Source organism: Mercenaria mercenaria, chromosome 2 (genome assembly GCF_021730395.1).
Source record: "Mercenaria mercenaria strain notata chromosome 2, MADL_Memer_1, whole genome shotgun sequence".
Taxonomy (NCBI): domain Eukaryota; kingdom Metazoa; phylum Mollusca; class Bivalvia; order Venerida; family Veneridae; genus Mercenaria; species Mercenaria mercenaria.
This window is the reverse complement of record NC_069362.1, coordinates 75,514,129-75,533,600: the sequence shown is the minus strand read 5'-3', so window position 1 is coordinate 75,533,600 and position 19,472 is coordinate 75,514,129. Positions and strand designations below refer to the sequence as shown.

General features: G+C 35.6%; 1 protein-coding gene across 1 annotated transcript; it reads right to left on the bottom strand.

Moving 5' to 3' along the window:
- Positions 1 to 374: 374 nt before the first annotated feature.
- LOC123564344 (60S ribosomal protein L18-like) lies at positions 375 to 16,809 on the bottom strand. The gene is made up of 6 exons (XM_045357852.2): positions 16,651 to 16,809; positions 13,376 to 13,483; positions 8,632 to 8,730; positions 7,199 to 7,322; positions 1,426 to 1,495; positions 375 to 501 (listed from the first exon to the last, which is right to left on the bottom strand). The coding sequence occupies exons 2-6, from the start codon at positions 13,415 to 13,417 to the stop codon at positions 426 to 428; spliced, it is 411 nt and encodes a 136-aa protein (XP_045213787.2). The 5' UTR covers positions 13,418 to 13,483; positions 16,651 to 16,809; the 3' UTR covers positions 375 to 425.
- Positions 16,810 to 19,472: the final 2,663 nt, after the last annotated feature.

Here is a 19,472-nt window from a genome sequence, read left to right as displayed (position 1 = left end):
ACACCTGTGTACCAAAATTGATTTAAATCTGTCAAGCCTTTCATGAGTTACTGCCCGGAAACCATGAAAAACCAACGGATCGACAAGCTCACTCCTATATACCGCCCCCCCCCCCCCCCCAAACTTTGTGGGGGTAAATGTACAAGTAAGGTGTAAAGTACATGGCTTAATCAGCAGATAGTAAGTTTAGTATATGATGTCATCTGAATTAGTGTGGACAGATGGGGAGTGATCACAACAGCTGACCCCCAAGTACAGTCTAAACGTTTTTATATATCATCCTTAGCTATTCGGAGAGTCTACTCGGTTAGTTGGTCTCTATCCACATCTGCCTCTAAACAGAATAAAGAACTGGAAAATCAAAATATGACACATTTTCACTGGAAGTCTGTTTATTTTCCAATGTGATACAGCAAATAGTCAAATTAAACTTTGTATCCTCTGCTTCCACGACGACCTCGAGCCTTCTCAAACTTGCGGCCCTTGGAACGCACAAATGGTCTGAAATAGAACAAAATCATTCTCAAAGTTTTGCTTAATGAGTATAATAATTATTATTGTAAGGTATTTACTATCCCTAAAATTTAGTTTTTAAAAAGTGTTTCAATTATGATACATAACCAGTGCTCCCAGATTCTGTACCTGTACTAACCTATTCTCCCAATGTAACTGCCCACTTCTAATAAATCAGATGTGGAAGATAAATGATTTAAAACAAAATATCTTCTAGAACATGATATGCCTCACCAGACAATCTAACTCGCAAATCCAAGATCCATAGATCTGCATTCTCCCTACTGAGATAAGCAAACGGACTATACTAAAATAATACATATTCAATTTTACAAATTAATATACTGGCATAACAAAATTAATGCAGGACTTTTTCTACCTGTCCAACTTCTTAAGAGTAAACTAAGTTTAAACACGAAAACTGAAAACATACCATTTTTTTTTTTTTACTTGAAACTGGGGAAAATAAGAGCCTTATTGACCTAGGGGACAAGGTCAATATTCAGCCCATGGTATCAGACCCGCAGTACATGTAGAAAAAGCCTTGGCTGACGATGTAAACCAAGTTTCATTAAAATGGAATGAACACTATAGGACCAGTGTACAGATGTTATTGTGATATTTCATATAAACGGGCCATAACTCCTGAAAAGATAACCGGACATTAACGTCCCAACAATATACGCATGCTCACTTCGTGCTGATGATGTATACAATGTTAAATGCCTTCTAGGTCCTCAACACTGGGGGCATAGGAATAGAAGCACCATAAACCCTTGTTTTGAACAGTGCTAAACAAATGACATGCAAGCCTCATATGCATACTATGCACAAATTTCATTGCTTCTCACTCTAAGAAAAGTATCCACAACTCGGTCAATTTCATTATATACCACAGAAACAAAAACTTACGCAGTATTGCTGTGTGGAACACCTGGTGCTTTACCGAAGTGTCTGTATGCTTCACGTGACTTTCTGCGACCTGGTTAAGAAAGAAATGTTAACATCAAAGTATTTTGTAAACATTCATTTGCATAAATGTCTTTTTCATACATTCAATTCACAGGTTCACCTATTCACCAGGTTGTAGACTACAGCTATCACTTTATGTGACTAATTCCTCCAAATATCAACATTCAAATTTAATGTCAGAACTTTTTATTAACATCTTTTTTTTTACTTTATCAAGAAACATCATCATATCTGCATTTTGAAAGGCTTTTCCTAACAAAAACATCTAGTATCCCAGAAAAAACTTTATTTTTGGGGGGTATTTGAAGTAGACAGCCATGTTATTAACAAGAACTGTGACTGACCTCAAAAATAACAAGGATCATCTTCTCACCACAGGCAATCATCCTGTGAAGTTTCACCTTTGTGAGAGCAGTTCTCTAGTTATTGATCAGAAATGGTGTACCTACCAACCAACAATGAGCAAAACAATATATACCCACTTTTCTTTGAAGGGAGCATGAAAATACAAAACCTATGCCAAAATTTTCTTTGAATAATCAAGTTCATGTCAATTGGGAATTTTTTCTTTGTTTTGGGATTTGTTTACGCTTGAAAAGGGGAAAAAATTAGGCCTATTTGGCATTCAGAACAGGGCCAAATTATAAGTCCTAGGTTTAAAACATTTAAATATCAAATCTTGATGTCAGAATCTGGACTGTGGACTGGTAGCTGGTTTACACTAGAAAGATTAAGTTTTGTCTCAATATTGAAATGTTACAGCAAACACAGATATAGCAGACAAACATTGCTATACCAGAACTGAATCGTCAGAATATCAAATATCCTGAAGCTGTGTCTGGATTACGGATTAATTCTCTGTAATATCCAAGTTGCTTTAGCTTAACATGATGTAGTTAAGCCTTCGTATCCAAGTGTTACAGCAAACACAAAGATATAGCGGACATACATTGCTATACCAGAACTGAAACGTCAGAATATCAAATATCCTGAAGCTGGGTCTGGATTACGGATTAATTCTCTTTAATAACCAAGTTGCTTTAGCTTAACATGTAGTTTTGCCTTCGTATCCAAGTATAACAGCAAATACAGAGATATAGCGGACAAACATTGCTATACCAGAACAGAAACGTCAGAATATCAAATATCCTGAAGCTGGGTCTGGATAATGGATTAATTCTCTTAACTATCCAAGTTGCTTTAGCTTAACATGTAGTTTAGCCTTCGTATCCAAGTGTTAAAGCAAACACAGAGATATAGCGGACAAACATTGCTATACCAGAACTGAAACGTCAGAATATCAAATATCCTGAAGCTGGGTCTGGATTACGGATTAATTTATCTTTAATATCCAAGTTGCTTTAGCTTAACATGATGTAGTTTAGCCTTCGTATCCAAGTGTTAAAGCAAACACAGAGATATAGCAGACAAACATTGCTATACCAGAACTGAAACGTCAGAATATCAAATATCCTGAAGCTGGGTCTGGATTAAAGATTAATTTTCTTTAATATCAAAGTTGCTTTAGCTTAACATGTAGTTTTGCCTTCGTATCCAAGTGTTAAGCAAACACAGAGATATAGCGGACAAACATTGCTATACCAGAACTGAAACGTCAGAATATCAAATATCCTGAAGCTGGGTCTGGATTAAAGATTAATTTTCTTTAATATCCAAGTTGCTTTAACTTAACATGTAGTTTTGCCTTCGTATCCTAGTGTTACAGCAAACACAGAGATATAGCGGACAAACATTGCTATACCAGAACTGAAACGTCAGAATATCAAATATCCTGAAGCTGGGTCTGGATTAAAGATTAATTTTCTTTAATATCCAAGTTGCTTTAGCTTAACATGTAGTTTTGCCTTCGTATCCAAGTGTTACAGCAAACACAGAAATATAGCGGACAAACGTTGCTATACCAGAACTGAAACGTCAGAATATCAAATATCCTGAAGCTGGGTCTGGATTAAAGTTTAATTTTCTTTAATATCCAAGTTGCTTTAGCTTAACATGATGTAGTTTAGCCTTCGTATCCAAGTGTTACAGCAAACGTCAGAATATCAAATATCCTGAAGCTGGGTCTGGATTAAAGATTATTTTTCTTTAATATCCAAGTTGCTTTAGCTTAACATGTAGTTTTGCCTTCGTATCCAAGTGTTAAGCAAACACAGAGATATAGCAGACAAACATTGCTATACCAGAACTGAAACGTCAGAATATCAAATATCCTGAAGCTGGGTCTGGATTAAAGATTAATTTTCTTTAATATCCAAGTTGCTTTAGCTTAACATGTAGTTTTGCCTTCGTATCCAAGTGTTACAGCAAACACAGAGATATAGCGGACAAACATTGCTATACCAGAACTGAAACATCAGAATATCAAATATCCTGAAGCTGGGTCTGGATTATGAATTAATTCTCTTTAATATCCAAGTTGCTTTAGCTTAACATGTAGTTTAGCCTTCGTATCCAAGTGTTACAGCAAACACAGAGATATATTGGACAAACATTGCTATACCAGAACTGAAACGTCAGAATATCAAATATCCTGAAGCTGGGTCTGGATTAAAGATTAATTTTCTTTAATATCCAAGTTGCTTTAGCTTAACATGTAGTTTTGCCTTCGTATCCAAGTGTTACAGCAAACACAGAGATATAGCGGACAAACATTGCTATACCAGAACTGAAACGTCAGAATATCAAATATCCTGAAGCTGGGTCTGGATTAAAGATTAATTCTCTTTAATATCCAAGTTGCTTTAGCTTAACATGTAGTTTAGCCTTCGTATCCAAGTGTTACAGCAAACACAGAGATATAGCGGACAAACATTGCTATACCAGAACTGAAACGTCAGAATATCAAATATCCTGAAGCTGGGTCTGGATTATGGATTAATTCTCTTTGATATCCAAGTTGCTTTAGCTTAACATGATGTAGTTTAGCCTTCGTATCCAAGTGTTAAAGCAAACACAGAGATATAGCGGACAAACATTGCTATACCAGAACTGAAACGTCAGAATATCAAATATCCTGAAGCTGGGTCTGGATTGGTCAGATTCTGACTTTGTAGAGACAAACGTTCTGACACAGATTTGAGATGATCAAATTGAAAATGTGGCCTTTACAATGTAAACAAGTTTTTTTCTATGATGTGACCAACTGACCTAGTTTAACACCTCAGATACCCAGTTCTGAACTTGACCTATGTTTTGCAGAGACAAACATTCTGACAAAGATTTATGATGATCAAATGGAAATTGTAGGTCTAGAGTGCGTTTAAGGTTTTTCAATGATGTGAAGTAGTTTCTGACCTCAAATAAACCAGTTTTGAACCTGACCTAGATTTTATGGAGACAACTATTCTGACAAGGTCTTATGGAGACCAAGTAGGAAATGTGGTCTCTTGTGTTAACAAGGTTTTTCTAAAATCTGACCCAGTGATCTAGTTTTTGATCTCAGGTAATCCAACCTTTAACTTGCACTATATTTCATGGTGGCATTATCCTGTATTTCATAGAGGCAAACATTCTGACAAGTTTTATGTAGAAAGAAAATTTGACCTCTGGAGTGTTTACAAGATTTTCGTATTAACTGACCTAGCAACCTTGTTTTTGATCCCAGATGATCCAGTAACAAACATGTCTAAGATTTACTGATAGTAACACTCGGACAAACTTTTATAAGATTGTGCCAAAATGTTGAGAACGCAATACTGACAAGGGTAATCACAATAGCTCTCCTTGAGGACTTTGTGCTCAGGTGAGCTAAAAAGTACACTTGCAAAGGTTTGAGCATAAAATACGCAAATACTAAGCCTATCTAGACCACTGTTTTGGATTGAATATTCTAATGTGTAGATGGTGCAAGTTCAAAATGTATCTGTATATAATATCTGTATAATATATAGTCTATCACATGACACATTTAATAGAGATCATATTGCCTGAAAACAATGGAATACTTGACCTATGTTTATAAATCATTTTGGATCTGTTTGTGTAATATTATTTTTGCTTTCAGAACATGTTTAAAGTGATCAGTTATAGATGATTAATTTTTAGCAACTAGAAGAATTTCTTAAAGCTGAAAATGGCAACAAAAATGTCAACATCTGCACAACACTTTCTTCTACCTGTATTTTAATGATTCAGAAAAAAACATCCATCAGGATATCAGCTGAGGGAAAGTTTTATCATCATTTTACATAAAATACGCAACTGTGTACATCAAATCAAATATAGATATTTCATTTGTTTTATTGTAAGTAGAGGACATTTTAGAGGAATTTTTTTTTCAAAACTTATGGCTAATAACTGGCTGTCATTTCTGCAATGTTCCACCTTGAACAAAACAATTTAAAGCATGACTTCAAAGACTAAGTCAGTTGATGATACACCTCTCCAAACTTTATCAATAACTAATCCCACTCCTATTAAAAGAGTCCGTGAGGAGAATTCTTCAAGAAAAAGAAACCTCGGTCGGTCACTCCGCTATGCTCTGTTTCCCTCCTTATCGGTTTCTTTTTTCAAGAAGAATTCACTCCATAAACTCTATCTATAACTCGGTAAAACTAATTGCTATAATTATTCATTTTATTTTTTCTTCCCAGTGAAATATGAACTGAAATCAAAATGAAACTGGACGCTAAATATCTGTGTGTAGCAATTTCTTATTCAAACAAAGAAGATTGGCAGTGTTCCATATTCTATTCAAGGAACTTCTGTTAAGGATCAAATACTAGTACAGCTCACGAGAAATAGTTCTAAATATGCCAAGTCCTATACTTAAGCAATAATTCAACAAAGTCAAAAAGATAAGAAACACTGGTTCAGTACTTGGGAAACATTTCTCAATCATAAGATCAGAGAGGGCAAGTTCCACTCATCATCACCAGTATAAAACGAGGTAATCGGCAACACATTTTATAACACAAGCACAAAATGCAGAACAATATACGCCTGAAGGTATGACCTTTGACCCATGTGACCTTGATGTGAGCCATCCAAAACATGCGCACTGCACTCCGTCTCGATGCGGTGCACATTTGTGCAAAGTTTCTTTAAAATCAGCTGAGCAATATATGCCCGAAGGTATGACCTTTGACCCGTGACCTTGATGCGAGCCAACCAAACCATGCACTCTGCATGTCGTCTCGATGTGGTGAACATTTGTGCCAAGTTTCTTTAAAATCCTACAAGCAGTTCAAGAGTTACAGCAGACACCAAACAAAAGTCATATGACCTTTTACCCCTGTGACCTTCACCTTGAAGCGAGCCATCCAAAACATGCGCTCTGCATGTCATCTCCATGTGGTGAACATTTGTGCCAAGTTTCTTAAAAATCCTCGGGTTCAAGAGTTACAGAGCGGACATGAAATTGCTAAGGGACTGACACAAACGTCATAACATCATTTGTCCCTCCGGACGTATAGTAGTAAGTGTAGAGCAGGCTAATAGACCTTTCTAATGTAAACGTAAATCAGAAACGGATTACTGAATCCGTAAATGTTATTTGCAAATAATGGTCTAAGGGAGATACTATTGCATTACTATTGAATGAAATTGTCTCCCATAGACCACAAATTAGCCTAAAATTTTAAGGATTCAGTATTCCGTTTCGTAATTACGTTTACGTTAGAAAGGTCTAATAGCAAATTTAACTACTACTACTGATCTGTCTAAACATAAAGGAACTGTTATCTTTACCCACCTTGGATAAGTACTGTATTCTGTCCTTTTGGAGATTTCAGTGCCAGCTGGTCAAACGTGATAATTTCTCCTCCAGCCTTAAGAATTCGTCCTCGTGCACGCTCTGTTACCTTCAAAGCACAAATCTGAAAAAAAAAGAAAAGAGTTATTGCCTGCCCTTTCAGTATTATCAAACAGAAGAGGAACAAGAGCACATACACCCCACCCCATAAAATCCATGAAGTACCATCTGAAGTAACTGGGTATAATTTTTCAGTCTCAAGTAATACCATTTTTCAGTCTTGATATTACAATGTCCTTGAAGTTTAACACAGGTTTTCCAGTTATCAAGTGGTCAAGATTTAACGATAGTCCAAAAAGCCAGAGATTAGTATAGAACACGAAATGCCCCCCTTGATGCATTCAGTAACTGCATAAAGAACAGAAATTATTTGGTCACTGTGCACTGGACGTTTGACGTACTGACCTTAAATCAATAATTATGGGTCATAAGTGACCTTTGTTTCAAATGTGATCTTAGACCAAACCATTCTCTAGTTATTTGGCAAAAAAATTCTACTGTTCTGGGTCAATGGGACCTTGACTTTTGACCTACTGACCTCAAAATCAAAAGGGGTCATCTGTTGGTCATGAGCAACGCTCCTATCAAGTTTTGTGATCCTAGGTCCAAGCGTTCTCGAGTCAGTGTGACCTTGAGCTACTGACCACAAAATCAATAGGGTCATCTGCTGGTCATGACCAACCTCCCTATCAACTTTCATGATCCTAGGTCTCAAGCGTTGAGTTACCATTCGGAAACTGTTTTAACTGTTCCTGGACACTGTGACATAGACCTTTGACCTACTGATCTCAAAATCAATAGGGGTCATCTGCTGCTTATGACCAACCTCCTTATCAACTTTCATGATCCTAGGCCCAAGCGTTCTAGAGATACCACCAGGAAACAGATTGGTCTACATACCGAACGACCGACTGACACCTGCAAAACAATATACCCCTCCTTCTGAGAGGAGCATAAAACATATTTGCAAAGGTAGATTTTTCTACAATTTAAAAATCACTGAAATTATTCGGAAATCAGAAAAGGCAACCAAAGCTGTCATTGGTTTATCACTTGTTTTAACTGACATCGAAGATCGAGAAGCACATGGCAACATTTGAATACACTACTAGTCGTGTTCATTAGGTTGCTTTTATGGCATGTCGCCTCCACAGTGAAGTGATGGCGGGAATAGGAAGGAATGTTGAATATACGGCTCAAAGCCTAAAGGCATGTCACATCCGACATGTGATAATAACCTGGCATGAACTCTACTATTTCCTTTAATTGATATATCAACCGCAACCAATTTTCAGACAAAATATAGAAACTGAGGTTATGCACAAAAATGTCAATGCTTTGAGATAAAACCTACCGATATACTGCTTGATTACCTTGAGTTTTGGAACTTGAAGAAGTCTTAAATCATCCGTGACTGTACCAACACAAACTGCTGTCTTTCCATCTCTACCAGATTTCTTCATCATTCTTGTCTACAAGACACAAATATAAAGCTCAATGTTTTCAATATCACAGCAGTTTTATCTATAAGAGGAACTAACTAGTAATATAAAAGATCCATGTGCTCTATAAAAAAGTTTTCATTTATCAGCAGTTTTCAAAGGTTAGGTAGTCGAAACAAGATTTAATTAATCACCTGATCCAATTTTTTACTCTTGATAACCTAATTCCAAATTTGACCTGAATTTAGAAGTTTGCTTATAAACTTGCCCTAGTTATCTACCTTTTGAAACCAGGTAACCTTATATCAACAAAGCCTACAACTTATAACAACAAACATTCTGACCAGTCCAGGTTTCATGAAGATCATGGACAACTAGGTGCTCCCCACTCCTGTCACTGTACATGGTTTCATGACTCGTTTTTAAGATGCAACACAAACTTTGTGTATTTTTCACTTAGTGAAGGACCATAACTCGGGCCTAGCTGAGTAAAATCCCAAAGAGAACACCCGGTGCAAAACTTCATAGGCTATAAAACAATCCACTCTAGTCTAGGTCAAGTACATTTTGACATACATGCAGCACAAACTTTTATTTTTTGATAAAGTCAAGGGCCGTATCTCTGGTCTTCGCTGAGAAAAAATCCCCATAAACTCCGGTGCACAAATTCACATGTTTGATAATATTCCTACATGATTTCATGACTATATGTGTTTTTTTTTAAAAAGATATTTGCCACACAAGCACTTTGTGTATTTTTCACTAAGTCAAGGACCATAACCTCAATGACCCAGCTACCTATAGGCCAAGTTTAATTTCAACATATCAATGCAAATAAGTTATTGAGTGGAATGGTTTTTCCAATTTTTAGCAACAGTGACCTTGACCTAGAATCTAGTGATCACCTATGCAATCCCAAACTATGTCTCTATGCAAGCTACCTATATAACAAGTTTCATTTGAATCGGTCACTCCTAACTAGTTATTGAGCAGAAACCAAAAGTTGATGCTGCTAACCCAAGGCTACTAAACGCTAGCGCCACCACCAAATTGTGGTGATAAGAAAAAGAGCTATCGACATTTCCGTGGTGCAGCTATCGCCCGTTTCTACTTGTAAACACGTGAGTAGAATTTATATTTTATCTTATATTTTTTTGATAGAACTTTTTTCAAAAATCGGAGAATGTAGTTCCGTGTAACAACACTTTTACTAGAGGTTGGCTGTGATTTCATTAAAATAATATGCAAAGTTTGGTGTCAGGAGCTTTTCTCCCGAATCTGACAGTGGCACATTTTCATATTGGCCAGTATTCGAACACCATTCCGATGAATGGACTCGCTGTAAGAACATACCTGCGCATGCAAATGGTGTAGAAATGATAACTATATATGCATACACCATGAATAACAGAATCTCGGGTTAGAAGAAATATACCAGGATTTTTAAAAGTGGTGGCGCTATATCTCTAGTGATAGCGCTATACAGTAGTGGTGGCGCTGTTACGGCATTCAATAATACGAACTGCTGACGCATCCGGAACAAAACAAACACCAACATTCTCTAACTGATAATTTTTCTGCACGGAATTATGTTATTAAAGAAAGAAAAACACGATCATAGTTTATTTACCTTTATGAACATTCTCAATCCAAGAAAAAAAAAAGAACAAAATACTCACAGACCCTTGGGACTCTTGTAGTCAAAGTAAATATTTTCCTTTGTTTAAAATGTTAATGTAGAATTATTTCTAACCTTTAAATATTTTACCTAAATACAAACGTAAGTGTACTTTAAATTCAGGTCATGAAAAATAGTAGCAATACTTTTATTTCAAACAAAGACTTGTGTCCAGGAAATAATCTGAAGATAGTGTAGAATTTATTTGTTTTATTAAGATTCTGAAAGTTACTTCCCTTTGTTTTTATTCGTCGTGGCTTGCAGTCAGACATTTTCATATATTAAAATTGAATATATCAGCCACTAATCATATGCAACAGTGCCACCACTACTGTATAGCGCCACCACTTGGGTGATAGCGCCACCACTTTCAAAAAGTCGTATTTTAACTTTTTACTGTGTTTTTCGTAATTCATTGGTGTATGGGAATACGTGTAATTCAATTCTACACCATTTGCATGCGCAGGTATGTTCTTACAGTGCGTCTTATCATCGGAATGGTGTTCGAATACTGGCCGATATGAAAATATGCCACTGTCAAATTCGGGAGAAAAGCTCCTGGCACCACAATTTGCATAATATTTTAATGAAATTACTGCCAACCTCTAGTAAACGTGTTGTTACACGGAACTACATTCTCCGATTTTCGAAAAAAGTTCTATCACTAAAAATATAAGATAAAATATAAATTTTACTCACGTGTTTACAAGTAGAAACGGGCGATAGCTGCACCACGGAAATGTCGATAGCTCTCTCCCTTATCACCACAATTTGGTGGTGGCGCTAGCGTTTAGTAGCAGTGTAACCAACCCAACACCATTTGGCAATCTAATAACCAGTTTTTTTGAAAACCGGGTTAATAAGCAGTCGCTCCAGACATACAGATGGATAGTTAGTTGCATTCAAAAATTAAAGCAAATTTTCTAAATAAACAAGAGGGCCAAGAAGGCCCTGTATCCCTCACCAGACCTACTGACCTAAAGATCATCAAGATCAACATTCTGACCAAGTTTCATTAAGATATGGTCATAAATGTAGCCTGTAAAGTGAAAACTAATATAACTATATATGGTCATAAATGTGGCCTCTAGAGTGTTAACCAGCTTTTCCTTTGATTTGACCTAGTGACCTAATTTTTGACTCTACATGACCCAGATTCAAACTGGATCTTAAGATCATCAAGATTAACATTCTGACCAGTTTCATGAAGATACAGTCTTAAATGTGACCTCTACAGTGTTAACAAGCTTTTCCTTTGATTTGACCTGGTGACCTAGTTTTTGACCCCAGATGACCCAATATCAAACTCGTCCAAGATTTTATTGAGGGTAACATTCTGACCAAGTTTCATTAAGATTGGGCCAAAATTGTGACCTCTAGTGTTAACAAGCTTTTCCTTTGATTTGACCTGGTGACCTAGTTTTTGACCCCAGATGACCCAATATCGAACTCGTCCAAGATTTTATTGCGGGTAACATTCTGACCAAGTTTCATTAAGATTAGGTCAAAATTGTGACCTCTAGAGTGTTAACAGGCAAATTGTTGACGACGGACTGAAGACGACGGACACAGGGCGATCACAAAAGCTCACCTTGAGCACTTTGAGCACAAGTGCTCAGGTGAGCTAAAACAAGAGGACCATGATGGTCCTGAATCGCTCACCTGTTCCCTGTTTTCTATTTTTATAACTACTGGCCTAGTTTTTGACTGCACATGACCCAGTTTAGAAACTGACCTAGATATCATCAAGATGAACATTCAGACCAATTTTCATGAAGATCCATTGAAAAATATGGCCTCTAGAGAGGTCAAAAGATTTTTCTAGTTTTAGACCTACTGACCTAGTTTTTGATTGCAGTTGACCCAGTTTCAAACTTGACCTAGATATCATCAAGATGAACATTCAGACCAACTTTCAAACAGTTCCCATGAAAAGTATGGCCTCTAGAGAGGTCAAAAGGTTTTTATATTATTTGACCTACTGACCTACTTTTTGATGACACGTGACCCAGTTTCAAACTTGACCTAGATATCATCAAGGTGAACATTCTGACCAATTTTCATGAAGATCCATTCAAGGGTATGGCCTCTAGAGAGGTCACGAGACTTAGGTTTTTCTATTTTAAGACCTACTGACCTAGTTTTAGATCGCAGTTGACCCAGTTTCAAATTTGACCTATATATCATCAAGATAAACATTCAGACCAACTTTCATACAGATCCCATGAAAAATATGGCCTCTAGAGAGGTCATAAGGTTTTTTCATTATTTGACCTACTGACCTACTTTTTGAAGGCACGTGACCCACTTTCGAACTTGACCTAGATATCATCAAGATGAACATTCTGACAAATTTTTATGAAGATCCATTCACAAGTATGGCCTCTAGAGAGGTCACAAGGTTTTTCTATTTTTAGACCTACTGACCTAGTTTTTGAACGCATGTGACCCAGTTTTGAACTTGACCTAGATATCATCAAGATGAACATTCAGACCAACTTTCATACAGATCCCATGAAAAATATGGCCTTTAGAGAGGTCACAAGATTTTTCTATTTTTAGACCTACTGACCTAGTTTTTGATCGCACATGACCCAGTTTCAAACCTGACCTAGATATTATCAAGTTCAACATTCTGACCAATTTTCATGAAGATCTCATGAAAAATATGGCCTCAAGAGAGGTCACAAGGTTTTTCTATTTTTACACCTACTGACCTAGTTTTTGACCGCACCTGACCCAGTTTCGAACTTGAACTAGATATCATCAAGGTGAACATTCTGACCAAATTTCATAAAGATCCCGTGAAAAATGTGATCTCTAGAGTAGTCACAAGCAAAAGTTTACGCACGGACGGACGGACGACTGACACTGCGCGATTACAAAAGCTCACCTTGTCACAAAGTGATAGGTGAGCTAAAAACAGCCATCATAATTATGTAAACTATACCATTCCCCTTAAACTTGAAAGTGACCCACTGAAAATAAGATACATACTAGTCTTGCAATTGAGAGAGGTGGCCTGTTGGTCTTGCTCATGAACAGCCTCTTCAGGATGATTTTGTTGAACTTTGCATTGGTACGTCTTGCCAAGAATCTGTACAGCTACAATAAAGCAGACAAAATTCAAGTACTCTTCCAGCACTTTCATATCTTCAACAACTACCAAAAGAGGATTCAATACCTCATTGATTTATGTAAAGATTATCAAATAATTTCCATAATTACTAATTTTCTGGCGATTTAAACTGATGTATGTACTATACACAATTAATCAGACTGGGCACATCTCCCAATTGGTGTAAATTACCTTGTTTTGGGTAATATATCCCGATCGGGGTATAACAAGAACAATAGAAAAGTTTAAAAATTTTGATATTTCTTTTATCTTTAAAGTGCAAACATAAATATTTTTACTAAAGCTTTATATCATCATTACAAACATGCCTATGTACCATTTTATCAATTTTGCATTTGTTAAAAAAATGTTGAAAATCTGAAATTTTTACAACAAAAATTTGTTAAACAAGGAGGTGCGTTCAATAAACGCTTGATGCCCCCGGATGCACCTAAGTCCAAAACGAGGTCAAGGTCAAACTGAGGTCAGGTGATGTTTGAAGATGAGGAATGGTCACTGTTTACATCTGTATTAGTATCAATTCATTCTTGTAAGGGGTATTGATGCTAGACGAAACGGTCCCATTCGGTTAACCAAGAGATGGCCCATATAAAGCAACCGAAGTCCAAAATGAGATCGAGGTCAAGGTCAAACTGAGGTCAGGTGATGTCTGAAGATGAGGAATGGTTACAGGTGACATCTGCATTAGTACCAAGTCATTCTAGTAAGGGGTATTGATGCTAAACGAAATGGTCCCATTTGGTTAACCTCTTATTAGCAACCACAGCTGATAAAGAAATCAATGGCTTATCAGCTGGAATTCTGGTGATTTCTAGGGGTTAGTGTACTTTTTTCCCCATAAAATCTTTTTTTGTCATGCTACAAAAACATAAAAACTACCATTTAAAAGGTGATAAAATTATCTTTCTAACAGTATAAAACATTCATAAATCTGATTTACAGTCATTCCAGATGCCCCAGTAATTAGTTAATCTGGCCACTGTTTATTGACAGTTTGTTGTTAATTGCTTTATTACTCGCCGCGGGCAATATGTACTCCTTTCAAATGCAAACGCGGGTCGCGTAGTGCTCATTAATATTCATATGACTTGTATCAGAAGACAGCCGATTGGACGACCTACACGTAGGTGTGTCTTAAATTTGCATACGACCCCCCAAACCGGAGAAATCGTTCCGTAAAGTTGACGTGAAAAATACGCCAAAATATACCATATTCGCTGAATTAACATTTATTTTTAATAAATATAAACCCTAACAATTAATTTGATACCAAAATTATGTTTCGGAACCTATTACAAGTATGCCGCATTTTCATTTTAAATTCAAACTCCCCGCTTCCATTTATTTTCACTCGGCGGTCCGCCATGTTGGAAAATTGATCAATTAGGTCAATGCGGTAAATCGATTGATTCGGCTCGAAAATCATGTAAAAAGACCTATTTCCACCGGTTTTTATTTGGAAAATATGTATGTCTGTAAAAAATATTAATATTTGACTGAAACTACGAAGCAGAAGTAATATTTATTGAGAAAATTCAATGTCGAAACAACGCTGACGAACAGCTGACCGGAATTTCACTTTCGTTATGAATTATTTTCTTATTTAAGGAAAAGAGTCACGATTTGCCCCCAGAAGTGAATGTTCCAAGAAGTTGTTTTTATTTCCAATTAAAGTCTGTTAATAATTGTTATTACTTACGCAATTTCAATGCATAAAAGGACGATTTTTCATACGCGTTTCGTACTCAACCTGTTCGTACCTAACGGGTACGAAAAAATGAAAATATCAATTCAATAGTATTGTTCATACATAGCACGTGTCTAATGATTATTATATATTATTTTTGTTTAGGAAATCATTTGAAAAGTATATGTATAATAATTTAAAATGTATAGTCATATACTGATACAGTTTACACTATGTATTTCAGAAATACATCAGGAGTCATGACCGGTCTAACTCTAAGCCATTTTGCCAGTCAGCTGGAATATCTGATACATTAAATTTCTTAATTAAAATGATAGATTTAGTTTTTATATGCTTTATTTTAGAATCCTAGTCCTATACATTATGTCTTGTATGTCTTATGAAAAAAACAGTGGGAATATGGTAACATACTTGAACTTGGACAGCGTTGGAGTCGAGATATAACAATTAGAAAAAAAAAAAATCGTAACCATGTCTCATTGTAAGTCGAATATAAAGGCAACTATACACCTTATGCCAAAACAGACACCAGAAATGTATTCTACAGGAAAAATACCATAAGTATGCCAAATTTCAGCTACTTATCATTTAAAATGAGTGGAACACCAAACATTAATGTAAACATTGGAGTTTTAACGGTCCGCGACTGCGAATCAGTTCCTTATTATTTATATAGAGGAAAAATTCCAGAAAAAATGACGTTTTAAGAAATTTCAAATCTTCATAACTTTTTTATTTTTTAAGATATTTCAAAAATTTAAAAAGTTCTTTGTTTGATTATTTAAGCAGAATATGAATATGTTATTAAAACACTGGTTAAGCTTCTTTGAAAGTCAGCTGTGGTTGCTACTCTTATGGACGGACGAACAGGACAATCACTATATGCCTCCAGCATCAGTAGATGCTGGGTGCATAAAAATCACCATATTGTTAACTGTTTATATCATACAAAGTTGACCAGAGAATATGAGCATTAGCACTTCCTTAATAAAAAAGTTATCAAATATTTTGTACTTTTCTATTGTTCTTGTTTTACCCCAATTGGGGTATATTACCCTGCACAAGGTAATTTACCCAGATCGGGAGATGTGCCCAACCTGTTAATGTTTACCGCATTTACGCATTATGCTCAAGCGATTAAACCAATATAATCCTCCATTATTTTGTCCTTCGATATTTTGACGATAAGAGTGCCGTCACAAATATAAAACAATCTGACTGTCGAATCATTTTGACTAATTGTGGAATGTAATATAAATTTCAAATTATTACACTGTAAAAAAAAAATTGTGTAATCATAAATGTACAATATCCCCTAAATTATATTAAAGTGACAGCCGTTATCATTTCAACACTTCCATATCCACGAGTTGGTGTCAAGAAATACACTATAGCATATTAGAAAAACACATAACAACCTCTTACCTTTACCAGAAGTCTCAAATAAATATCATCACTTTTTGGGGCTGTGCGATGCACCTTCCGCTTGAAGCGGTGTGTTATGTCTATGCCCTGAAATATTCAAAATCATATACAACTGTTTAAATTACAAGTGCATAAACAGATATTTCATACTTGATACGTGACAGATTACCAATATATTCAGTTGATTTTCACTACTGGTCTGAAACATCAACCTACCATTTTGGATATTAACCGGAAAAGGAAGCAACAATTTGTATGGTATCCAATTTTCTGTAATAATTTTTACGAGCCGGGTCCAGGACAAGCGATACTTGATTGAATTGAAAATTAGACAGCATAACAATATTCTTTTTAGGTCACATACGCCTAAAGGTTGAAGGTCAGTGATTATAGGTTATAACACACTAAATAGTTGTTGTTCTTTATTCTTTATAAAACTGACCTATTTCCAATGACCGCAGCACACATCAGGACCCATTTTAAATTTCTGTAGCTTACATTTTCTTGAAGAATATTGTCAGTGCTAACTAAAAATCAAAAGAAAAGTGGGGGGTCATGTTTGATGCAAGAAAAATAATTTCAGTCAAACACACAAACTGCAAAATCAGCTAAAAAATGAGACCCCAAATTATACTGGTGGTGTATGATCTAAGTTTCCATGAACATTTTTGTCATGTTATTTCATTGTGAAAATACTACCTACATGTCAAGTATAGATCTGCCATGTGATTTTAGCAAAATAATTGCAAAGATAATAAGGAAAATAGCTCTACAGAGCAGAAAAACTGAGGACTATTTGTGTCTGCCATTATGCGACTACCATTTTTTTTCACGCCATTTTTCTATTTAGTGTTTGTATGCCTAGAAGAAAAACCTTTTTCTCTGACAGTGTGCCAGTTTCATTTGAAATGTACAAGAAACCCAAATGCATGAAGAAATACAAGGTTTTAGCTTCATATCAACAGTTTCCAAGTTTTTACAGCATTTTCAGTACCATAAGACAAAGCATCAGATTTTGTCAAAAATAGCTGTCACGACATAATTTTGAAGCAGTTACCCTAAATTCAGCATTGCTTTGCCCTGTTTTAACATTTTCTACTCTGATCTGCATGCAAATTACACATTTAAACTGTTATATATGTTCACTTTTACCTCTGATGGCCAGAAAATAGCAATCAGTAGCTAGCCTATAAATATGCAGTTTTTGAAAAAAAAAATACACTCAAAACAGTGAAAATGTGATATTTTTGGTTTTATCCTCATTTTCAACAAAATGGCAATAAATTTGTCATTTTCTATCAAATTCTATTCAAACTAGCCCATTCCCACCATCATCTGGCCAGATTTCATTTTTTACCAATGTCATCTTATAGGTTATAACACACTAAATAGTTGTTGTCCTTTATTCTATATAAAACTGACCTATTTCCAATGACCGCAGCACACATCAGGACCCATTTTAAATTTCTGTAGCTTACATTTTCTTGAAGAATATTGTCAGTGCTAACTAAAAATCAAAAGAAAAGTGGGGGTCATGTTTGATGCAAGAAAAATAATTTCAGTCAAACACACAAACTGCAAAATCAGCTAAAAAATGAGACCCCAAATTATACTGGTGGTGTATGATCTAAGTTTCCATGAACATTTTTGTCATGTTGTTATTTCATTGTGAAAATGCTACCTACATGTCAAGCATAGATCTGTCATGTGATTTTAGCAAAATAATTGCAAAGAAAATAAGGAAAATAGCTCTACAGAGCAGAAAAAACTGAGGACTATTTGTGTCTGCCATTATGCGACCACCATTTTTTTTCACGCCATTTTTCTATTTAGTGTCTGTATGCCTATAAGAAAAACCTTTTTCTCTGACAGTGTGCCAGTTTCATTTCAAATGTACAAGGAACCCAAATGCATGAAGAATTACAAGGTTTTTGCTTCATATCAACAGTTTCCAAGTTTTTACAGCATTTTCAGTACCATAAGACAAAGCATCAGATTTTGTCAAAAATAGCTGTCACGACATAATTTTGAAGCAGTTACCCTAAATTCAGCATTGCTTTGCCCTGTTTTAACATTTTCTACTCTGATCTGCATGCAAATTACACATTTAAACTGTTATATATGTTCACTTTTACCTCTGATGGCCAGAAAATAGCAATCAGTAGCCTATAAATATGCAGTTTTTGAAAAAATAAAAATACACTCAAAACAGTGAAAATGTGACATTTTTGGGTTTTATCCTCATTTTCAACAAAATTGCAATAAATTTGTCATTTTCTATCAAATTCTATTCAAACTAGCCCATTCCCACCATCATCTGGCCAGATTTCATTTTTTACCAATGTCATCTTATAGGTTATAACACACTAAATAGTTGTTGTTCTTTATTCTGTATAAAACTGACCTATTTCCAATGACCGCAGCACACATCAGGACCCATTTTGAATTTCTGTAGCTTACATTTTCTTGAAGAATATTGTCAGTGCTAACTAAAAATCAAAAGAAAAGTGGGGGGTCATGTTTGATGCAAGAAAAATAATTTCAGTCAAACACACAAACTGCAAAATCAGCTAAAAAATGAGACCCCAAATTATACTGGTGGTGTATGATCTAAGTTTCCATGAACATTTTTGTCATGTTGTTATTTCATTGTGAAAATGCTACCTACATGTCAAGTATAGATCTGTCATGTGATTTTAGCAAAAAAATTGCAAAGAAAATAAGGAAAATAGCTCTACAGAGCAGAAAAACTGAGGACTATTTGTGTCCGCCATTATGCGACTACCATTTTTTTTCACACCATTTTTCTATTTAGTGTCTGT